This window comes from Pongo abelii, chromosome 18 (assembly GCF_028885655.2).
Source record: "Pongo abelii isolate AG06213 chromosome 18, NHGRI_mPonAbe1-v2.0_pri, whole genome shotgun sequence".
In the NCBI taxonomy this organism is placed as follows: Eukaryota; Metazoa; Chordata; class Mammalia; order Primates; family Hominidae; genus Pongo; species Pongo abelii.
Genome location: NC_072003.2, coordinates 47,333,307 through 47,358,075, shown reverse-complemented (window position 1 = coordinate 47,358,075; position 24,769 = coordinate 47,333,307). Strand labels below are relative to the sequence as shown.

At 46.4% G+C, this 24,769-nt stretch overlaps 1 protein-coding gene across 1 annotated transcript in view; it reads left to right on the top strand.

The window, feature by feature from the left end:
• Window positions 1-2,183: 2,183 nt before the first annotated feature.
• The window catches only part of ABCC12 (ATP binding cassette subfamily C member 12), a 72,880-nt gene continuing 50,294 nt past the window's right edge, over window positions 2,184-24,769 (top strand). The window contains exons 1-8 of the mRNA XM_054533858.1: window positions 2,184-2,357; window positions 11,738-11,906; window positions 14,149-14,304; window positions 16,850-16,997; window positions 17,283-17,516; window positions 18,889-19,062; window positions 19,847-19,994; window positions 24,374-24,522. Of these exons, the coding sequence (XP_054389833.1) occupies window positions 11,788-11,906; window positions 14,149-14,304; window positions 16,850-16,997; window positions 17,283-17,516; window positions 18,889-19,062; window positions 19,847-19,994; window positions 24,374-24,522 (1,128 nt within the window). The 5' untranslated portion in view covers window positions 2,184-2,357; window positions 11,738-11,787. The remainder of the gene's footprint in view (window positions 2,358-11,737; window positions 11,907-14,148; window positions 14,305-16,849; window positions 16,998-17,282; window positions 17,517-18,888; window positions 19,063-19,846; window positions 19,995-24,373; window positions 24,523-24,769) is intronic.

The following is a 24,769-nucleotide window of genomic DNA, read 5'->3' as shown; positions in this document are numbered from 1 at the left end:
CCCGAGCCGTGTGTATACCCAGGCTGGGCCTCAGTTCCCTGACTGTGGGTGAGTCCACGATCTGCCTGGAACAGGAGCTTGGCTGGTCTTTTCCTAAGGACTTCCTTGGATACAGACCGGACAGTCCCTCTCCATCATTCCCCACTCTGTTTCCTGCTAGGCCCACCAGTCTTCTTGCGTAGCGCCCAATACTCTTTGCCTGGGTGGAAATCCGTCTCTGCCAGGCCTTTCATGGAGATAGAGGAAAACTGATCAGCATTCTTCCTCCATAAACTTGATAGCACTTGACTCCGTTTGGAAGATCGTGGAAGCGAGTCTTTGCCGTGTTTATGAGACCCCCGGGGTTGTTGCGAAGATCAGGTGATAAAGAGGATAAAGAATTTTGCGATACACAAAGGGCTCCAGAAATGTCAAGTGATATTATTAGCAGTGATTTGCATTCGTGAAGGGAAGAATGGAGGGAAATTAAATGGAACACTTTGGACACGTGTAAGGAAACTGCAGTCGGTCTAGCTCACTCCCCAGGCCGGGGAGCCTTCCTGGGAGGACCCATTTTCCTACACAGCTGCCCACAGCCCCTCTCCATTTCCACCTCCCTCTAGGTAGGAAGGGAACTCAGGTCGGGCAAAGGCGGTGAATTCGGATCTCCAGGAAGCGGCGGGGCCAGAAGGCAGCCAGCAGGGGGCGGCGTTGCGCAGGCCAGGATGAAAGTAGCGGCCAATATTCCTCATGAAATCCACGTGCGTGAGGCTGGGAGGGTCCTTTAAGGTGTTTAAATAATCCTTAAAGCAGAATCAAGATTTGTTTTTTTCTGCACTTAAAGAGTTTGCTCCCTCCCAGTCGGCTCGCTGAGCGCTGTGGAACCCTTAGGGTCAGCTCACCTGAAATCGGGCGCTTGTTCTGAGACAGGCGCAGAAGGGACCCCAGGAATCATACTTGCGCTCGGGATGTGCAGGGTTCCAAGGGTGACACAGGGGAACTTTTCTATGCAAGGGCTAGCTGCTAGTGCAGGTCTCAGACTTACCTTCCGTTCATTTCAAGACAAATTGAGCTCAAATTACCTTTTCTTTTTCGTTAAATGAATGGGGAATGAATGAATGAGATTTTCCGTTTTGAAGATTAGGCTCCTCTCCCCTCCCCTCGCCTCCCCTGCCCTCCCCTACACCTGCCCTCCCCTCCCCTACCCCTGCCCTGCCCTCCCCTCCCCTACCCCTGCCCTCCCCCTCCCCTCCCCTCCCCTCCCCCTGCCCTCCCCTCCCCTCCCCCTGCCCTCCCCTCCCCTCCCCTACCCCTGCCCTCCCCTCTCCTACCCCTGCCCTCCCCTCCCCTACCCCTGCCCTCCCCTCCCCTCCCCTACCCCTCCCCTCCCCTCCCCTACCCCTCCCCTCCCCTCCCCTACCCCTGCCCTCCCCTCCCCTACCCCTGGCCTCCCCTCCCCTCCCCTACCCCTGCCCTCCCCTCCCCTACCCCTGCCCTCCCCTCCCCTCCCCTACCCCTGCCCTCCCCTCCCCTCCCCTACCCCTGCCCTCCCCTCCCCTAACCCTGCCCTCCCCTCCCCTCCCCTACCCCTGCCCTCCCCTCCCCAACCCCTGCCCTCCCCTCCCCTACCCCTGCCCTCCCCTCCCCTCCCCTACCCCTGCCCTCCCCTCCCCTACCCCTGCCCTCCCCTCCCCTCCCCTACCCCTGCCCTCCCCTCCCCTCCCCTACCCCTGCCCTCCCCTCCCCTAACCCTGCCCTCCCCTCCCCTCCCCTACCCCTGCCCTCCCCTCCCCTACCCCTGCCCTCCCCTCCCCTGTCTTCCCTTCCCCTGATCCCAAAGTTGATTCCCCGTTGCAGGAACACAGCGTAGGAAATTCAATGCATTCTCCCAGGAAGGAGCCTGGAGTGGGACTCAGGGGACCTGGGTGCTGGTCTCAGCCCCACTCCAGTCGTGGATAGGCTTCTGTTCCTTGGGCTTCTTGTCTGTAGAATGAGGGTTGGAGAGAGGATTTTTCTCCTTCTCTTCTACAAGGATGTGCTGTGACAGCCAGGGAAGGGCTGGCCATGCACAGTGCTTTCATGCATGGGCTCTGACTGTCACCAAAGAGCCAGACCGGGCCACAGGCCATCCTGGGAGAGGGGAGAGCCCTTTAATGTGGGTAGAGGGAATGTTGGCCCGCCAGAGTTCCCTCTCAGGTGTGGTGGGAGTGGCAGTTGAATGGGGCAGTTGAAGAGGAGGACTTCAGGCGGGTGGGACAAGAGAAGCTGAATCTGAGGTCCTTGGGGAGAAGGAGACCCTGGACTCCTGGGCAGCAGGTGCCAGGCTCTGAGCCCCATGACTGCTGACCCTCCTCCCCTCCCTCTCATCCTCAGCCCAGGTAAAGCCTCTCCCTGTAGCAATTAGCGGCCACCATTTAGTCCCAAGGGCCTTTGTCTCTCATCCCCAGGACAGGCTGTGTGTGTGTGTGTGGGTGGGGGGGTGACACCACTGAATGGGGCTGCCCAAGCGGGAGGCAGCAGGGACGAGGCTCCCAGAAGAAAGGCAGCCCCTCTTCCACTTTTGGAGCCCCCGCTATCATAAAAGAAAAGGCAGAAATGCAAGACACGATTTCAAAATCTCTGAAATACAAAAGCCTACATGGAATAATGTAAGTCTTTTCCCACACATGCACAAACACATATACAGGGTAGTGTTCACAATTTAATTACGGGATTTATACCCCCCCAAAAAAAGACCTGGAATCATGAAGCATTACTGCAGTTCTCATATGAGGTTTTCATCTTTCTTTCTTTTTTTTTTTTTTTTTTTACTTTTAAATATATTATTTTCCTGGGAGTGTAGATTTGAGTTGCTCTGAATCCAGGCTCTTGCATCCTTCTTTGATCGTGTCGGAATGCGTCTGTAACTGGATGGATGACCTCATTTGGAGATGCCATCACTGGCCACTGTTTTAGGCCTTCTGGGAGATGAGGGAACTTGAGCAAAAGCACCCCCACTTCCCTTCCTGCACCCCCAGCTTGGTGCTGTCCCCTGCACGCACTTCCCTCTGCCACCTCTCTGCCTCCCCCTGCCTCCCAACCCCAGTCCCTCATCACTCACAGGGCTTTCTGGTCTGCCGCAGGTGCCTGGGACCTGGGGACAGACAGGAGAGGTGTGGTGCAGGCAGGGCCTGGGAGAGCTCCCCAGTGTCTCCTCTGTGCTGGAGGCCAGTCAGGCCCTGGAGGAAGGGGCTGTGGGAGTTGGGGGAGACCATCAGATATTGATAACTTTGGTGGCTTTAAATTAAGAATGGATTTATTAAGAAAGAAGTAGGGCTGTAGTCTCGTATCTGGGAAAAATTTTATGACTAAAGGTGTGCCTGCTTTTGGTTGATGGAGGGACTCCCGTCATGAGCACCAAGGAAGACCCAGAGTCCAGTTCTCAAACATGAAATTGTTAATTTTCTGGGCTAGACAGGGGCAGAAATGAAATATAACAGAGCAAAGTGGGCAGGTGTGGAAATATGGTTCTTCTTGAGATGACTTCTAGACGTCTTTTGTTCTCTCTTGGGGCAGAGACAAGGATAGAGAAAAAGGCCTCAGGAAACACTATAAGGAAGACAGCAGTGCCAATGCAATAATAAATGGTACGCGACCCCGAATCTCAGATCACAGAGACAGCGAGGAGTGGTGGGGATTGTGGCAAACTAAAGCATGTATGCCCTGCCCAGGAGGGGCTGCCGTGCTCAACGTGAGTGGATTGTCACCACGTGAGCATACAGAGCTCTTGGTATTTGACGAAAGCCAGAAGCCAGTCTTATTTTTTTTAATGTGGTATCTCCTCATTTTTAAATGTTTTCCACAAATTGGAAAAAAATGTTTAAACTATGCAGGCCATATAAAATGGAACTGCAAGTTGTACATGGTCTTTGTGTCCTGTGCTCTAAACAGAGCCCTTCCTGCTTCTGCCTGTCCAGTCTGTTGAGGTTAGGTTAGGAACCCCCTGCCTGCTAGCAGAGGGGTGCACCAGGGACTTTTTGGCATCTCCTGCCAACCCTCAGATGCTCTGCATGGAAAACACAATGCCAAGAACAGAGCCACGATGGCTGCAGGGACCCTGGCCCAGTTGGCACTGCCTCCTCCCAGCTCTCATCAGCTGTGTGCCCCTCAGACCCCATCCTGTGATTGCCAGCAAGCAGATTTCTCACCCCAGGCAGCTCCTCACTCCTGGCAAAGGATGGCGTGACAGACGGGGATAGAGACGTTAGCCAAAGCAGGCTTCCTGATTTTAAAAAAAGTCTCATTTTTCCCCCCAGGGCTGCCAAATTTAGCAAAGTGCCATTCCAGCTGCAATGCTTCCAAGCCGCCTCAGATCATCAAAACTTCACATGCCCTGGGGAGCACTCAAGGAAATTACCTTCTAGCACCAATTTCCTATGTGTGCTGATTACTCAAACCTGGCCAGGGAGGCCTGGCCTCCACTGTTTGGCATCTGGGACTCAGGAGCCCTTAAGACAAGCTGATGACATCTTGCTGCCAGGGTCCCTTAGCATTAGAAAAGGGAACCAAAAAATAGAAGTTATAGGTAAGGGTTCTCCACTGACAATGAGTTCCACCCTCTCAAAGGGGCTGGGAAAGATTAGCCTGGATGAGAGAGGACTAGCCACTGGGTGGCTGGGAGTGAGTTGTAGGAAATGACAATGGTCCTCAAATATCACAGGGCACATGAAGAGGACATCAGTGAAGGCTGCATGGCTCCTGAGAGCAGAGAAGTGTGCAGAAAAATTGCATTTAGTTCCACAGAAGAAAAAAAAAATCATCCCCTTTAGGGCTATTTCTTTAGAAAATGCTTAACTTTTTATTTTGCAATGATTTCAAACTTACAGAAAAGTAACAGAAATAATGCTAAGAGATACCAACTACCCTTCACTGAGATTTGCAGTGACATTTTTGCCACATTTACTTTAGCATTAATATCAAAATCAGGAAATTTATCTTTGATAAAATATTATTGCAGAATCTATAGTCCATATTTAAATTTCTCCAATGTTCCAATACTGTTCTTTTAAACATTTCATTTACTTATTTTTATTTTTTTAGAGCAGGAGTGAAAATTTATTAAAAAGTTTTAGAGCAGGAATGAAAGAAAGTAAAGTACACTTGGAAGAGGGTCAGGCGGGTGACTTGAGAGTCAAGTGCACAATTTGACCTTTGACTTGGGCCAATAATGTTCTCTATAGCAAATTTATTTTCTTCTGGTCAAGCATCCAATCCAGGCTTGTGTGTTGCTTTTAGCTGTCACATCTCTTCTGTATCCTTTAATCTGGGATGTTTCCTCACCTTTCTTTGTCTTTCTTGCAATTGACGTTTTTGAAGAGCACAGGCCACTTGTTCTGTAGAAAGCTCCTTTGGGTTCGTCCGGTATTTTCTGAAGACTAGACACAGGGTATGTATTTCCTGCAGGAATACTGCATGCGGGCCATCTTGAGAAGAAGTGACTGGGGTCTGTCACCAAAGCATGTTGAGGCCCGATCTGGTGGGCCAGAGGGAAATTCTCCATGAGAGGCTGGTTTGCCATGTCTTGGATTCTGTGATTCTCCCCCAAATAATTTCAGCTGGGTTCCAGAACTTGCCTTGAGCTCTTTCTTCTTCATCAGCTAACCTGCTTTCCTACCTCTGCTTTGCTCAGTTTACCAAGGGCAGGGCAGTGGCCCAGCGGCCACTGGGAGGTCATAGGTGGTTGATCATGGACCACAGCTTGATTGTCCGCTGTGCCCGGCAGTTGCAGAGCGGGTGGACATGCAGTAGAAAGACCGTGCCCAAAGGCTGTACTTGGGTTCAGGCTTCTCTTCTTGCTTCCGATCCAGACCGGGGCTGGGTTCTGTTCATGCAGGGAGCCAAGGACCTATGCAAGAATGAGAGGCCAATTTTTAAACTTTTCAGCCCCAGCATCTCTGCAGTGGATAGCCTCCCTCTGTCTCCTGAAGTAAACGCAGAGAGGTCAGCAGGAGGCTTTTCTGAGTGGAGGGTGCCTTGGGTACAGAAAATTCTGAAGGGTTTTCTGGTAAGCAAACAAATGGAAATCTTGTGGAAAAGGATCCAAGGAAGGTTTTGAATCTGAAGCCTTTCACAGTCATGCCCAGCCTTGTCTCGACTCTTACCTAAGTCTGGTGCATACAGCCTCATGACACAGGCACCACATACAAACCCAGGCTCAGCCAACAATCTGTTTGGGCTTTTTCTCAAATCCTTCCAGTCTCACCTCCTGCAAAAGTCCTCCCTAACCCCGTCCTCCTCCCAGACCGTATTGACCTCTACTTTCTCAGAACTTCTGTAGCACAGGTCTGCATTACTCAGTGACACTGAGCACAGACAGCCTGCTTTCGGCTTTAGATTCTTAAAATTATGATCAGATATTACAGCAATGTGGGAGGAAACCTGAGTAACTTCCAGATCTTATTTCCCCACCCCTAGAGGTAACCATCATCTTGAATTTGGTGTAGAGTGTTCCCATTCATTTTGTAGAAATAAATTTTAATTTTTAAGAATGGTTTTGGTTTACAAAAAAATTGCAAAGATAGTACAGAGTTCTCCAGTACCCCCTATCCAGCTACCCTTGCTAATAACATTAATAACATCTCATGTTAGTATGGTATATGTGTTGTAATTAATGCACAATTGATACATTGTTAACTAATATTTATACTTTACTAGATTTCCTTTGTTTTTATCTAACATCCTTTTTTGGTTCCAGGATCTCATCCAAGATGCCTCTTCACAGGTAGTTGTCAGGTCTCCTTAGGTGCCCCTTGGCTGTGTCACTGTCTCAGGCTCTCCTTGTCTTTGATGACCTTGACAGTTTTGAGGAGTACCAGCCACGTATTTTGTAGACTGTCCTGCAACTGGGATTCGTATGATGTTTTTCTCATGATTAGATCGGCGTTATGAGGTTTTGGGGGGAGGACCTCAGAGGTAAAGTGCCCTTCTTGCCACATCATATTAAGGGTACACGTTTTCAACAGTACTTATCACTGCTGATGTTGACCTTGATTACCTGGCTGAGGTGATGTGTGCCAGGCTTCTTCACTGTAAAGTTGCTATTTTTTTTTTTCCTTCTCCATATGGTACTATGCTCTTGGAAGCATCGGATTCTAGTTGATTAAGTTGTTTCTCACAGGGCTATGGGTTGACAATTCTGATACTGCTATACATGTACACTTAATTGAACAGTTAAGTAAACACATGATAGATGGTGAGAGCCAGGCTTCTCAGTTTTAGAATTGGAACTTACAAATAAGCAAGGGGAGGAGGCTAGAATTGTGATAATTATGGTAATGGATTCAAGTTGGAGAGTCAGTATGAACTCACTGTTAGCTTAAAATAGATATGGATGGTTACATATAGAAATATTTATAGATATGTGTTTATGCACTGGCTAATATGCATACATATATTTCCTTGCTTTGTCAGCTGAGAGGGCCTAGAAGCAACAACATCCTAATAACAAAGAATTTACCTAGTGCCCAGATCTTAGTTCTAATACGATTCTCCAATATAAGGAGATTCGAGTACTTGGAGAAATGAAATTTTACTACAAATATAGTCATTATTAAATAAAATATATTATTATATATTGCAAGTACATGAATTTGTATATTGTATATTTTGCAAGTTTGTGAACTTTATATAAATGGTATCAAAGTGTATGTATTTTTCTGCAGCTTCCCCCCCCCAATTTATCATATGAGCTATACACATAGTTTGATATGTGGACTTAGTTTATTCATTTTTACTGTTGAATAGTAATATGCCAAACTCATATTATACAATTTATTCATCCATTTTCCTATTCATGGATGTTTAAGATATTATAAACAGAGCCACTATAAATATTCCTGTAGAGGGGCCACAAAAATATTTTTTGCATGAGATTCCATCCTCTGTGGATTGTTTCCTTGTGTTTTCCTAGATTGAACTTCAGTGTTGACACCAGTATGAGAGAAGAGAGGCTAGCAGGGGCAGGGAGGAAATTCGGAGGAGAATGGAAGACAGCCTGCAAAATTAGTGGCCACTCTGTATCTGACTGCTTGAACAGGCAGGCTTTCTCCAGGGCATATATATAATTAAGAAGGATAATTGCTGCCTATGTTAGTAAGACAATCTTTAACTTGACCAGATAATGCCAAATTGCTTTACAAATTAGTTATACAATTTATATTCCCACCAGGGGGGCTTAAGAGCTGCAGTGCTCCATACATATGCCAAGATTTGCAATTTTTAGACTTTTAAATAATGTCTATTTGAAGACTGAGAAATGGCTGTTATTGTGATTGTGGTTTTAATTCATATTTTCCTGATACTCAGAGATTGAGCATATTTTTGTGTTTATTTGGATCATCTGTCAATTGTCTTTTGCTGGCTCCTCTAATTAATTGTTTGTCCTTCTGTTATTAATGTATTGAGAATTCTTTATAAATTCTGCATACTAATTCTTTACAGTTAAATGGGTCACATCTATACCAGTATGTTGCTTCTCTTACAAATTATGTCTTCTGATTAATGCACATCTATAATTTCAGTGTACTAGAATTTATCAAGATTTTGCTTTAGGACTTTTTAAAGAAAATTGCTTTAAGAAATTATTCCCTATCATAAGATCATAAATACATATCTCTGTATGTACTTTGTACAGTTAACATGGTATTCCTTTTTCACCCTGTTACTTTTAGCTTATATGTGTGTTTATATTTAAAATAAACTTGTCATAGGAAGCATATCATTGGATCTTCTTTTTATATTCAGTCTATCTTTGTTTTCCAATTGAAACGTTTACTCCATTTATATTTAATGTAATTGTTGACATGGTTGTGTTTAAGTCTATTGGCTTGCTATTAATATTTGTCTTCTATTTATTCCTTTTGTTTTTTATTCTTCTGTCCCTCCTTGCCTACCTTTTTTTTTTTTTTTTTTTTTTTTTTTTTTTTGGTTAATCTACTATTTAGTGTTTCATTTTATTTCCTTGACTGACTTCTTAGCTTTAACCCTTTTTAAAAAGTATTTTTTCTAGGACTAACACAATGTTATAATTTATACTTTATTTGTTATTTTTATATCATCCCATACTTAATATCAAAATAATTTATATTTTACTGTGTGTTATTGTGTGCTTATTTTTCACTTTCAGGGGAAAGGATTTGCATCTTAGATGTTCCTCATACTTATTATTATTCATTCATTCAACAAATATGTATTAAACATCTCCTATGTACCAGGGGCTATGCTAGGTATTGGAAATACAGCCGTGAACAAGACAAACATGAAGCCCACAGTTTGCTTGGGGAAATAAAAAAGTATGTAGGAAAGTTTTCTCAGAAAAGGAAATGTTTAAACTGAGCCTTGAAAGCTGAGCAGAAATTGGCCAAGTGAAGAAAGGGATACTAGATGGTTCCACGTTGTGGCAGTAGTAAATACAAAAACTAAAAAGCAGGAGGAATAAACAGTTTGTCCAGGGAGTAGTAAGATATTCCACAGGGCTGGAGTGCAGTATTCAATGGTACAAATAGAGGGTGGAGAGTAGAGTATGCAGTTTGGCCAGAGGTTTAGGGAGTCTCTGGTAGCTGCTAATATTCTCATGGAATTAGGAATCTACAGCTGGGTCTATGATATTCATGTCATTATTATTTATTAACTGCGGCTGGGCACAGTGGCTCATGCCTGTAATCCCAGCACTTTGGGAGGCTGAAGCAGGTAGATTGCTTGAGCCCAGGAGTTTGAGACCAGCCTGGGCAACATGGCAAAACCTCGTCTCTACTAGAAATACAAAAATTAGCTGGGCATGGTGGTGCATGCCTGTAGTCCCTGCTGCTTGGGCTGAGGAGGGAGGATCACTTGAGCCCAGGAGGCAGATGTTATGATGAACTGAGATCGTGCTACTGCACTCCAGCCTGGGCGACAGAGTGAGATCCTGTCTCAATTTTTTTTTTTTTTTTTTTTTTTTTGGTGACTCACGCCTGTAATCCCAGCACTTTGGGAGGCTAAGTCAGGTGGATCACCTGAGGTCAGGAGTTCGAGATCAACCTGGCCAATATGGCAAAACCCTGTCTCTACTAAAAATACAAAAATTAGCCAGATGCAGTGGCGTGCACCTCTAGTCCCGGCTGCTCAGGAGGCTGAGGCTGGAGAATCGCTTGAACCCAGGAGGCAGAGGTTGCAGTTAGCCAAGATCGCACCACTGCACCCCCACCTGGGTGACAGAGTGAGACTCCATCTCAACAACAACAACCACAACAACAACAAAAACTTTAAATTCATTAACAATGATTAAAAAGCTTTTCAGCAACTACTAGCTCTAAAACATGTGGGCTTCTCCATCTAATTATGAGTCTTCAGTTTCCACATTGGGGGATTTATCTTTTTGAGATGAAGACATTATGATTTTCAAATTCTGTTGTTAAAAAATACGTATATTATTCCAGAGGAGTGCCTCTTGTTATATAATATAAGCAAGGGTTATTGTAGGGTTATTGGAGGAGGGAGGGAACATCAGTTTCCTGTATCTAGAGTGCCCCAGATGAGACAGATGCTACTCATTCTCTATATACTCTTGAGTAAGTCCTTCCTCTCTCTGGAACTCTGTCTCCTCTTCTGTATAATGAGAAATGTGTAAAAGATTGCATCTGACAACACTTCCAGCTCTGCCATGCCATGGTTTTATCAGCCACTAACAACTTGATGGGAGTTGGTTTATTTACTGCTAGAAGCAGTAATGGATTCTGCTTCTATGAAAACTTCCAGAAAGAACTCATGGGAATGTGACCCCTCTTTATATATAATAATAAGGCCTTTGTTTGCAAGTGGCAGAGACCAACTCAACATACCTTAGGTAAAAAAGGAGAATTTATCTATAGGGTACGAGGAAGGGGCTGTCATGGGACCCTAGGGCAGCAATAGAGGGAGGCCTCAGGAAAGGACTAAGACTAGGCATGGGAAACCTTCAGGGATCATGCTCTATGGATTGGATTTAGGTGGCTGGAGAATGGGGTGGCTAGCCTGGGGACTGAACAGACATCGCAAAAAGTGTCCTCTCCACCTGGGTTGTTGGTTTTCATTTGGGGCAGCAGTCACTGAAGTGTGGGGAATGTGGGCCTGTCCAGATGTGGCTGGTCCTGGGGGGTGGCGTTGTTGAAGTTCTCTGACCAGTGGGTATCAGGATGGAGGGGATGTGGATGCACAAACTTCTGGGGATCTGAGAGAATCTGAAAGAACAAGGGGTGTGTGCATGTGTGTGCATGGGTGTGTGTGGGTATATGTGCATGGGTGTGTGTGTGCATGTTTGTGGATGTGTGTGCATGTGTGCCTCTGTGTGGACATGTGTGCACGTGTGTGTGTGCACGTGTGTGTGTGTGTCAGCCATACTTCACTCTGAATAAATACTAAGAAAGAAAACCTATTTTCTTGGGACTCTTTCCCTGGGCTGGGACTCAACCTTGGTCATTGGACCGGCTCCCAACCGAAACCACAACATAGGGTTTTCTGCTCTCGGCCAACCCAACATGAGAAAAGAGGAACTAAATGGTCCTACTAATAAGAAAGCCTCAGTGTAGCATTAAGGGACGTAGCAGGTCTTCTGGCCACACTCCCCTACAAATGTGGAAAGCTCATTGGTGAAAACATTTCTCAGGGGTCAAAGCAAAGGAACTGATCTGGGTAAAGTAGAGGCTGCCTGATCCCAATCAGACATCCTCACCTCTCAATAACCTTCGCCATTTCTCTGCCATAGAGTGAAAGTGTCCCCAGGCCAAAAGCCCAGGGCTCCAGGCTGCCATCAGGATGGTGGGTGAAGGACCCTACCTTATCTCAGATCTGGACCAGCGAGGCCGGCGGAGACCCTTTGCAGAGAGATATGACCCCAGCCTGAAGACCATGATCCCAGTGCGACCCTGTGCAAGGTAAGTCAGAAGAAGGATGGAAGGGAGGGCCAGGGCAGGACCTCCAGGAATGTCCATCAGGAGAGTGGGCACTGCTCCTGCAACCCATCTGCTGCTCTGTCTGCTCATCCTTTTGTCCGTCCACCCATGCACGCATTCATTCATTTATCAATCACTCACTTCCTTGTCTCCTCCTGTCCTTTGGTGAAAAGGAGGCAGTAGCTCAGGTTTAAGGAGAGTTTCACATGATCCATGACCTGTCCAAGTGCTTTACAGATATCTTCTCATTTACTCTTCACAAACTCCCTGGAGGTACTGTTACTATCTTTATCTGATAGGTGAGGAAACAGGCACAGAGAGGTTAAGTGACTTGCCTAAGGTTTACCAGGTAGCTTTTGCTTTGTAACAAACTGTCTCAACACGTAGCAGCTTAAAACAATTGCCACTCATTTAGCTCAAAGTTTGTTGGGTGACCCATAAAATAAAGCAACTTGGGCTGAGCTCAGCTGGGTGGTTCATTTGGTCTTGACCAGGCTTACTCCGGTACAGCAAGGTGGCTGTGCTGCTGGAGGTGGGCTGGCTGTTGGCTGGGGCAATGGGGCAACTGGACCCCGTGTGTGCTCAACCTCCGGCAGGCTAGCCCAGGCTCGGTCACACAGTAATGCAGCAGGCTTCCAAGGGAATGAGTGACAGCACGCAGGGCTTCTTGAGATTCAGGTTTGCAACTGGCACACCACTTTTTTCATTGTATTCTATTGGCCAAAGCAGATCACAAGCCAGCTTATATACAAAGTGTGAGGAAACAGACTCGACTTTTTGATGGAATGAGCTGCCAGGTCACATTCCAAGGAATTGGGAACAGATGGCGAGAGAAAATGGGGTCATTTTTGAAATCCAGGATAGAAACTCAGGTAGTCTGATTTCCGAGCTCACGTGCTCAACCTTGCAGCATATTGTATTATTATATATATTATTAGCATTATGCTAACCATAACATTATGAAATGCTGCCTTTTCTACATGGAACGAAGCCCTGTGGTTTGTTCTCTGAGCAGCAGAAGGCCAAGTGGCAACTCTATAATAAGCGGACACTGCGCTATCTTCTCCCAGCATCTCTGTCTGGGCCAAGGACACACACATTTAAGCCCTCCAAGGTGAGAGGTGGAGGTTGGAAGGTGAGGACATGGGCTATTATTCCTAGCCCCAGGAGATCTCTAACTGTCCACTTTTTCAACCAGTTTATAATCGCTTTGTGGAGAGGCAGTGTGGGGAGGTGCTGAAGGGAATGATAGGACTCTGGAGTCAACAAGCAATGGGCTTGAATTCCCGTCTCACCACTTTCCAGCAGTAAGACCTTGAGCAAATACTCTAAACTCTCTGTGCCTTGATGTTTTTGTCTGTGAAATGGGCATATAATACTACCCTACCACCCATCTTACTGAGTGTTGTGAGGAATATATGAAGTAATGCATGATGTATCATCAAAGTCACCTTTTAGGGAATTTTTACTATGTGCTGAGCTCATAGTACCTTATTCACATGATTTTAGCTTGAATTCTCCCAAAAGCAGGGCCTCAGTCAAGAACCTGGAGGCAAATAGCTTATTTGGGAAGTGATTCCAAGCAGCAAGAAGAAAGATTTAGGGAGAGTGATACAGGGAAGGAGGAAAAGGCAACATGAGGTGTGGCCTCAGCATCACTGCTGTGAGCAGAGGGGCCTGGATCTGACTAGGTCCTTCTAGAAAGTGTCCAGTTTTCCACCCAGAGGATGTGAGGTGGACTTCTATACTCCCTTAGTGAAGTTTTGCCCCTGGGGGTATTAATGCCCTGCAATTCTGGGCAGGAGGAGGAGGAAGAGGAGAAGGAGGAAAAAAAGGAAGAGAAGGAGGAATGGGAGGGGAAAAAAGAAGGAAGAGGAGGAGGGGAAGAAGAAATGAAGAAGGAAGAGGAACAAAAAAAGGAAGTGATGAGTTTTGAGTATTATTACCTTTGTCTTTAAGACAATTTATTAAAACTTAGGTAATTTAATTTTGAATATTGACTGTGTTTAACAACTAACTTGCAAAATTCCTGAAAATTTAACAATTGGCTCTCACCAGCTGGCCCCAGCACATCACTGCTCAAAGGGCTAATAAACATAATGAATGCAAGTCACAGATTCTGAGTGCAGCTGTGGTTGTTACTGTAGTTACAAGTTCAATCCAGAGAGAGAGTTGGGGCAATGACCCCAATGCCCGGAACACTGACTGTCTTGTTTGTCTGCAGGTTAGCACCCAACCCGGTGGATGATGCGGGGCTACTCTCCTTCGCCACATTTTCCTGGCTCACGCCAGTGATGGTGAAAGGCTACCAGCAAAGGCTGACCGTGGACACCCTGCCCCCATTGTCACTGTATGACTCATCTGACACCAATGCCAAAAGGTACCAGGATTTGCTTGGGTCACTGTATTAGTCCATTTTCATACTGCTATGAAGAAATACCCAAGAGTGGGTAATTTATAAAGAAAAAAGGTTTAATGGACTCACAGTTCCATGTGACTGGGGAGGCCTCACAATCATGGTGGAAGATGAAGGAGGAGTAAAGGCACATCTTACATGGTGGCAGGCAAGAGTGTGTGCAGAGGAATTGTCCTTTGTAAAACCATCAGATCTCATGAGACTTACTACCACAAGAGCAGCACAGGAAAATCTGCCCCCATGATTTAGTTACCTCCCACCGGGTCCCTCCCACGACAGGTGGAGATTATGGGAGCTACAATTCAAGATGAGATTTGTGTGGGGACACAGCCAAACTGTATCAGTCACCTCAGGAGCGAAGCCCACTCTAAGGAAGGGGTCCCATAAACTCTTTTGTGTGCTCCCTAGTTGTGTGCTTCACAATTTCTCCAACATGGGAAATGTCACCCATGGGTGCTGGTAACCATTCTGTGAGATTCGGGCTGGACTGCATGAACTTCTTGGCCCAAGCTGTGCGGAGGTGGGAATTAGGCAGCATTAGCGGGGAGAGAGGACTCATTGGAGAGCTATGGCCTGAGGCTCAGGACCCTTCTGGCTGAGCTCCAGCTGGTTTGCAGGGGCACTGCATCAGAACAGAGGTGGCTGGAATCTCACTTTGCCCTGTGCTGGTCAGACCCCACCTGACCAGCATGCAGCATCAGGTTTTGTTTTACTTTAAACATCATTATTGGACTTTTATATTACAAAATATATTTAGGTTGATCCTAATGAAACTGCCAATATTTGACAATTTTAACTTGTAGAAATGTAAATGTCATTGTCCAACCTAATTCATATTCATTATAAAAATGTGAAAGCAGCAGAAGTTTAAGCCGTGGAAGGATCTCTCTCATGCTCCTGCTCTACTCCCTGCAGGCAAGCACTATGAAAATCTCACTGTGGCTCTGTCCAGAATTTTCCTACTCTGATTAAACACACCCTGGGCTACTGTCTTCTTCAGATCAGTACCTCTTCTTATGCCCCACTCACAGATCATGTTTTATTTTAATCTAAACAAAAAATGAAGCATACTACATAACTGTTGATCATGTTGCTCTTTTCAGTTAAGAGTTTATAAAGACTTTTCCATGTTAGGATAAAGACATCAACTTCATTTTTTCCAGCAGCTGCATTGAACTCTGTGGTTTTGATTAAATATATAATATAAAGAATGAGGAAGGCCTGGGAGTGTTAGTCATGGCCTCCTAATTGCTTCTAGAATTGTGCTTCTCCTCATCTGTGCCCCGAAGAAATCTCAGCTAGTGGTGCATTCCAAAATCTACCTCCTGGAGAAAGTTGCCAGGGAGCACTGAGGGCAAGGCACTGGACCAGCTCTCTGCTGTCCTCTCTGGCCAGTACTTCTCCATCTGTTCTTAATGTTTCCTCCCATCTACCGAATGTCCACTTAGATCCTTGTCTCTGCCATGCTGTGTTATGCTCCTAAGTGATCCCCTCCAATCCAAAGGCTTAAACACCAAACACATGCTGACTCCCCCAATAATGTGTCCACGTCTATCTCCAGGCCACAGCCCATTTCCAGACTCTGAAACTGCGTGGCCAGCATCCAATGGGATGGCTGCACTTGGATGCCCTTCTATGTAAAGCTGGACCTATTCTTGATCCAGGGCCCCAAACTGGCACTATTCCTTTCCTCTTCTGCTTTTTCCCATCTCCGTCTCTGTAAATATTCACACAGTTGGCCAAGCCCGGAAACTGAGGTCCGTCCTTGAACCTCTTTCTCCTTTCCTCCCACATCTCATTCATCAGTAAGCCCTGTTGTCGCTCTCTGTCCACTTTTCTTTAATTCCACTGCCACCTCTCACCTGGAGGCTGACAATCTCCTGCTGTGGTCTCACACCATCATCCATCACTTTCATAGCAGCCAATTGATCTTTTAGATGTGCAAAATGATCTTGTCACATCGGCTTAAAAAACTGTAATGGCTTCCTTTGCACTTGGAGTGAAACCTAAACTCCTGAAGGCCCTTGAGGTTTTCCCTAGGTCTTGTGAAGTCCCCCAAGGTCCCAAAAGTTCCTGCCTTGCTTCACACTGTCCCATCAGCCCCCTCCTCTTTGTGCACCACACTCCTGTCTCTCTGGTCTTCTTCCAGATCTTTGAAATGAACAACGTCTTCGCTGCGCTGAGAAGATTTTTCTCTTGGCCTCTCTGTTGCCTCTGCCTTCTTATAAGAGCTGACACTGTGGCAGAGATGGGTGGTAGGCAGAGGAGAAGAAGGCCTGGCAAGGACCCAGATGCCACAGGCATACCAGCTTGTATCTAGGCATTGCCCCCTGCCCTTCCCAAATCCCACCTGCTCAGGAAAAGCAGAAAGCTGAGCTGGTGCTGGAAGGCACCACTGCCAGGGAGGGGGGCTGTGCCGAGCACCCTTGCAAGAGCTTGCCCAACAGCATCGCTTCAAACAGCACATAGAAGTGCCAATCCATTTTATGCTTCTGTTTTTTCATCACAGATTTCGAGTCCTTTGGGATGAAGAAGTAGAAAGGGTGGGTCCTGAGAAGGCCTCTCTGAGCCGCGTGGTGTGGAAATTCCAGAGGACACGTGTGTTGATGGACATCGTGGCCAACATCCTATGCATCATCATGGCAGCCATAGGGCCGGTGAGTGGGGCAGCCCCTCCTCCTCACCTGCTAGCTCCCCAGCTTAGTAAAGAATGTCATTAGTTACTTTCTCTATGAGCTGGTGGGTTTAGTGCATTGTCATTATCTTCATGCTCCTTGGGGGCGAATTTTCATAAAGTGAATCCTTGTCAAGCACAGCAGCAGCCACCAAAATTAATTAAAAAGTTTGCCTCCTAAAGTCAGCTTGCTGGCATGATCTGAGGCCTCCTATGCCAGCCTCAGCCCTCAGTGGCCCTCTCTTCTCCCCACCATGCTGTTTTACAGACAGTTCTCATTCACCAAATCCTCCAGCAGACTGAGAGGACCTCTGGGAAAGTCTGGGTTGGCATCGGACTGTGCATAGCCCTTTTTGCCACCGAGTTTACCAAAGTCTTCTTTTGGGCCCTTGCCTGGGCCATCAACTACCGCACAGCCATCCGGTTGAAGGTGGCACTCTCCACTTTGGTTTTTGAAAACCTAGTGTCCTTCAAGACATTGACCCACATCTCTGTTGGTGAGGTAAGCTGGCTCAGAGGAGTTTAATGTTGGATAATGAGTCCTGAGTGGTTTGAGTGCATGTGAGATGTGGATGCTGGGTGGAACATCTGCCTTCCTTTTGCTTGTCTATGACCTGCCCATCATGTCCCATCTCCTGGCTAAGTGAGGTGGTGGAGACACAAAACACCAGAGGAGTTCAGAGAGAGGAGGGCTCGGTTCAGGCTGGAGAATTTGGAGAGACTTCCTAGTTCCAGCGGGAACAGGGCTCAGGGAGACTTAATCCAATCGCTTCAATGGTCAATGGGGACTGTGGAGGAGTACTGAGCACACTATAGGCATTTAATAAAATGGATGAACTGATGGCTTCAATATTCCCAATTGTGTAGCATAGGGGGTGCCAAAGCCACAATGAAGACCATGCCTATTGGACTTCAGAGCTGACATTTTCTTAAGCTCTTAATCCTTGGCAATAAAATCTTTAACACTTATCAAAAACAAAAAACAAACAAACAAAACACACACACAACAACAACAACAACAACAACAAAAACTCCCGAATCAAGGGAACCCCAGGTGGTGTGGGGTAAGATAAAAGACTTGCTTCTTTCTTACAGTTGCTCTTTTAGTAAGCTCAAAGCATTAAATTATGATTAGATTCAGTTGCATATAGCAAACCCAAAATAACAGTGAATTCAAAAAAAGGAATTAATTTCACTCTATGTAAAAGGAATCTAGAAGGGAATAATGCAGGGTTGGTACAGGAGCTTCCAGATCTTTCTGCTTTTCTTTCTCACTGTCTTTGCACATGGCTCTCATCATGGTTCAAAAGTAGATGCTAGAGACCTAGCCATCTCAGCCATGCTTCAGACAGGTGGTAGGAGAAAGAGGAACAGAAGAAGGGGTGCCTTCCAGGTTGAGTTGACTCCCTTTAAGAATTCATCACAAATGTCCCATTCTACACTTTGGCTTACATCACATTGCCCTCAACATGGACACATGGCCACACTCCTTCCACAAAGGAGGCTGGGAAATGTAGTCTTTTCTGGGCCTATCTCTTCCCGGAAGAAGCAGAGTTGTCTTCACAAGGAAGGCTGAGGGAGAAGGGGGTGGGGGAGACTGGGTAGGCAGCTAGCACTCCCTCCAGCATGCTCCCAGATGGTAACATTACACTTTGTCTTTCCGCATTGAGATGATCAGCCCTAAAAGACCGGCCTCTCCAAAGTTGTACCAGAACCCATAAAACTCATCATATTGGTCCCCGGTGACCCCTTCCTGCTTTAGAGAAGTTTTTCTCCTTTCTCCCTAGATCCCCTCAGCCAGTCTGAAAGCCTTCATTTAAAGACATGTTTGACTGACTCTTCCAAAGCCTGAACCCTTGCGCTTTTCTTTCCAGGTGCTCAATATACTGTCAAGTGATAGCTATTCCTTGTTTGAAGCTGCCTTGTTTTGTCCTTTGCCAGCCACCATCCCGATCCTAATGGTCTTTTGTGCGGCGTACGCCTTTTTCATTCTGGGGCCCACAGCTCTCATCGGGATATCAGTGTATGTCATATTCATCCCCGTCCAGGTAACGGCAGGCTTTTGCGCTTCTAACTGCTTTGTATTTGCATTTGACACACTTTCACTGAATTGGGTGGAAGGCTGCATTTCTGGCGCATGAAGCCTGTGCCCCATTTTGTACTCACAGATTTACTTCCTTTGGCAGAGAGTAGTGGTTTTTTGTTTGTTTGTTTTGTTTTTTGTTTTGTTTTTGTTTAGTGACAGGGTCTCGCTCTGTCACCCAGACTGGAGTGCAGTGGTGCGATCATAGCTCACTGCAGCCTCAACCTCCTGGGCTCAAGCAATCTTCCTGTCTCAGTCCTGCCAACTAGCTGGGACTACAGGTGCACGCCACTGTACCTGGCTAGTTAAAAAAAAAACATTGTAGAGATAGGGTCTCGCTATGTTGTCCGGGCTGGTCTTGAACTCCTGGGCTCAACCCATCCTCCTGCCTCAGCCTCCTGAGCAGCTGGGATTACAGGTGCAAGCCACTGCATCTGGCCACAGTGAAGGTTTTTAAAAAACTTGAATTTGAATGCTCTAGGAAGTTGAATGCCTCTTCAATTTGTCAAAGCCCCCAGCACTCTCCTTGAGTCCTGGCAATTCATGCCTTTATATCACCTGCCTGACACCCCCCATGGTGTTCCTCAGACAGCATCAACAGCCACAACTCAAGGGAAGAACTTGGCTGAGAATCTGAAGCCAACTTCCTTTAGAACTTTTCCTGGCACTTACACTCCCATTTCTGGATTTTTAGGCCAGCTGCAACTCAGCAGTTCTCTCTGAAAACAGTGTTTGTACCTTGATTTCAGATGTTTATGGCCAAGCTCAATTCAGCTTTCCGAAGGTCAGCAATTTTGGTGACAGACAAGCGAGTTCAGACAATGAATGAGTTTCTGACCTGCATCAAGCTGATCAAAATGTATGCCTGGGAGAAATCTTTTACCAACAGTATCCAAGGTAGGACAAGAGTAGCTGCTTAAAGAACCACTTACCTTGTAGAATATGCTCTTCTAAGGGGTTCTTACGGTTCCCAGGGCCAGGCATTCCAGAAGGAGGCTGAGGGGACCCTCTGAGCTGCTCTGCAGGTCAAAGGATTTTTCAAAGGATTATGGAGATTTAATAATAGAGCCAGGCATCTGTTCTGGTGAACCCAAGGGTGAGTGACATATGGTTTCTCTTTCCTGGGGCATGTGGATTCTAGTCCTGGTGAGTCACTTTTTATAAAAATAATCCACTAAAACATTGTGAGCAGGAAAAAAGCTGTCTCCAGCTATTTCCTTAACTTAGAAGACATCTACACACACATACACTCACACTTCCAGGGTTACACAGACCTCTTTGCCTGCAGCAGCGTCCTTGTGTTCGGATGGTGCACTGACTCAACACTCCTTGGGCAGATACGAGGAGATGCATATGTAGTTTTACTTTTTTTAAAGCTGATATAGAAACTATTTCGATCAAATATAAATGCAAATCTAATTGCAGGGACATTTACATAATTGCTGACATAGACTCAGGTGGTTCACCAGTTAATGATCTGAACCACTGTTACAATTGACTCTCTGGATGGACAATTACACTTTTGCACCAGCATGGAATTGGGCCAAAGCTGTGTATCTGCACTCTAGGGAGTGGCTGTAGAGAACCTGCTTCTGAGCTGGCCAAAGGAAGTGCCCCAGGTTGGGACCCCGGCAGCACTAGGGGACCCTCTTTGAAAACCCAGAAACACATCCTCACACTCTGAGTTCACTTCAGTGCAATTTAATTTGATTTGATTAAATTTGATTCCATGTGATTTCAACTTAATTTAACTTGTCAATTTAGTTCAATAAATATATATCAAGTTCCTACTTTGTGCAAGGCCATGGGAGCTACATAAATGAAATGGAAAAGGTTCCTGCTTTTATGAGTAAGGGAGGATAAGATAACTTAGCTCAAAAATAGCCACGAGTTTGTTGGCTCTACCTTCAGAGTATATCCAGAAGCCATCTGCTCGTCTCCATTCCACTCCCACCCAGTCCAAGCCAATATCCTCTCCCTCCTGGACTATGGCAAGACATCTAGGCACTGCTCCTGCCTTCCCCCTCCCTGCTGCAATCCACTGTGCACTCAGCAGTCAGAGTGACCTTTAAAAAATGTCAATCAGATCCTGTTCCTCCTCTGCTGGAAAATAGTGGCTTCTTATCACACTTAAGATTATTCAAAGTTAGGTCTTTGGAAGGAAATCCAAATTCTTTCATATGGCCTGTTAGGTCAGACACGATCTGGCCCTTGGTGACCTCTCTGACATCATCATCACACTTTACCATAACCTTAGGAAACTCAGCTCTAGCGGCGTCTGCCTTAGTTTGTTTCTAGAACCACACACCACACTCGTTCATGCCTCGGGATCCTTGCAATTGCTGTTTCCTTTGCCTAGAGTGTGCTCCTGCTGGATGTTTACAGTAACTTTGTCTTGACTTTAGGTCTCTTCTCAATGTCCAGAGAGGACTTCTGGGCTGCAGTTCCAAGCATGTCCATGCCCTACCTCTCAATCACTTCATCCTGCTCATTTCTTTCAGATCACTCAACACAGTTTGTAATTACTTAATTGTTTATTTCTTTATTGTCTATGTATCCCACTGGAAGAGGGCCAAGACCCTGTTCACTCCTCTATTCTCCAAACACAGGTGCAGCACCTGGCATATAGTAGACATCAGGTTCAAATATCTTAAGTGAGTGAACACATGAATTCACGTTATTCTATGGGGGAAGATGGAGAAACTGCCACAAGAGAAACAGAGATGCCCCATTGGGGAGCACACTGGGTTGTGGAGACTGGGAATGGCTTCCCTGCAGAAGTGGCTTTCAGGTAGGCCAAAGAGATAGGAAGGATTGGGACGCACAGAGAACTGGGGAAGCCCACTTAGGGAGGAGCAGAGGCCTGGAGGTGGCGATAAGAGGGTGCTCTTGGGGACTAGGGGGTGCTGGATGTTCTTTAGGGGAAGGGCAACTGGATAGCAGAGCTTGGATCCCAGGAGAAGTGGGCTCCGATTCTGCCCCGATCACTGAAAAGGCAAGTTACTAAACCTGCGAAGACAGTTTGCTCTCCTGTCAAAAAGGCATAAAATAACAGACTCTCTCTCATCATGCAGTGGTGAGGACGATCTAATGAGAAAGCGCCTGTGAAGTGTTGAGCAGAGCACCTGGCATATAGTGATCATGCCATTAGAACATCTAGAGCTGTCCTGTGCAGATATGAAAGGGCTTTTGCAGAGGAGGCTGGAATTGGGGTTGAGGACAAGAAACAGCAGGTGAAGGAGGCTTGAATGTAATTTGTGAGCTTTGCAGAGCCGTGGGCATGTTCTGGACTTAGGAAAGGGAGAATACTCTTTAGTTTTTGTGTCTATTCTTGGGACACCAGGCAGGTGCCTTCAGGCCAGCACATGTGTTTTATTTCTCCCCATACAGTATAGTATTTAAAAATGTTTTTTCATTTAGTTCCCAACATTTAAAAGTAGGGAGATGTCTCACAAAAATCTGGACCTCATGGGAGGATTGCTTGAGCCTAAATATTCGAGACTAACCTGGGCAACATCGGGAGATCCCATCTCTGCAAAAAATTTTTTTAAAAAATTATCTGGGTGTGGTGGTATGTGCCTGTGGTCTCAGATACTCAGGAGGCGGAGGTGGAAGGATCGCTTGAGCCTGAGAAATCAAGGCTGCAGTCAGCTCTATCATGTCGTTGCACTCCAGCCTGGGTGACGAAGCAATACTCTGTCTCAAATATAAATAAACAAATAAAAATCTGGACCTCAGACTTCGAAATGGTTGATGATCTGGTTGTTACTGGACCGAACTGGGGCCTGCTCATCTGGCACAGTAAGGCCAAATATCCATGCTGAGGTTTTGCCGCAGGAGAAAGGAGGGCCTTTATTTGCTGCGTGCCAAGCAAGGAGAATCAGGCAGCTCATGCTTAAGACCTGGCCTCCCCAGTGGCTTGCAAGCAAGGGTTTTTAAAGGCAGGGGTAAATTTCAGGAAAGCGAAGTTACAGGCAAAATCGTAACTCATACATGGAGATTATATGTTGGTTTGGCCTGAAAGAGTGGGGTATTTTTTTTTTTTTTTTTTTTTTTTTTTTTTGAGACAGAGTCTTGCTCTCACCTAGGCTGGAGTGCAGTGGTGCAATCTCGACTCACTGCAAGCTCGGCCTCCTGGGTTCATGCCATTCTCCTGCCTCAGCCTCCCGAGTAGCTGGGATTACAGGCTCCTGTCACCATCCCTGGCTAATTTTTTGTATATTTAGTAGAGATGGGGTTTCACCATGTTAGCCAGGATGGTCTCGATCTCCTGACCTCGTGATCCACCCGCCTCAGCTTCCCAAAGTGCTGGGATTACAGGCGTGAGCCACCACGCCCGGCTGAGGGTGAGATATCTTAAAGTAGGCAGCTTATAAATCATGGGTAGATTCAAAGATTTTCTGATTTGCACCTGGTTAAGGAAAGGAAGCTTTGTCTAAAGATTTGGAGTTAGCAGAAAAGAGTGTTGGATCCGGCCTTTGGGCGTGACCTCCTCCAGGCCCCTCAGGAAGAAATTTAGAACAAAAACTGCAGTCAGAGCTCTGTCCTCAGCTCCCGCTTCTCTGAGGTCTGTGTGCCAATGGATCAATTGGATGGGGGTCCGGGTTTTCTGAAATACAACTCAAGGACATATGTTAAGATATAATCTTTAGTTTCTATAGGGAACCAAACATTCTTGTGACTCTAACTTCCTTGGCTGTTGTTTCAGGCTATTGTTACCTTCTTGCTTATCAAGTTGCTCATTTACTTCTAGGGGTTAGCTGGGTGCCTAGAATTTCCCTTGAAGGAACTCAAGATTTTCCTTTGTTTCCATACTTGCAGTTGGTGGGGAGCAGGCTCCTAGGAGAGTTCTCTGCTGCATTTCATGGTAGCACCAGCCTCCCCTGCACTGAGAAGAGGCTGCCCCTTTGATTCTCGTCTCCATTCCGCTGCGCTCTAGAGCCCCGCTCTGGTCTTCCCTCCCCTCTGGCCCCACTCCCTTCATTAATGGTACTTGCCTGGCCCTTCTAGTCATCTGAGTTTATGACTTCTGACATACAGAGTGTCAGGCCTGGAAGGGACATTGGACACCATCCACTTACGGCAGCTGACAGGTACCGAGCTGCGAGTACCTGCTGGGTTTGTGTCCGGGGCTTTCTGTGGTTCCTCTCATTTGAACTTCACAACAGGACTCATGAGCGCCCATCTGGAAGAGGACCAAGTAGGGCTAATACATTTCATAATGCTAGTGTTCAACATGCAAAATGAGACCATTTGGACTGTGTTCTATTTTGCAGATATAAGAAGGAGGGAAAGAAAATTACTGGAAAAAGCTGGATTTGTCCAAAGTGGAAACTCTGCCCTGGCCCCCATCGTGTCCACCATAGCCATCGTGCTGACATTCTCCTGCCACATCCTCCTGAGACGCAAACTCACCGCACCCGTGGTAAGAGCTGGCTCCAGATCGAGCCTCTTTCACACCCTGACCCCGGCAGGTCCCAGGTGGGAAGCCCTTCCTACCATCGCTCAATACTGGCATTAGGAACATCCAGTCATGGCAGGCCACAGGACGTGACTTCAAGTCCAACTTTTTTTTTTTTTTTCTGAGACAGGGTCTCACTCTATCGCCCAGGCTGGAGTGCAGTGGCATGATGGTGGCTCACTGCAACCTCTGCCTCCTGGGTTCAAGCAAT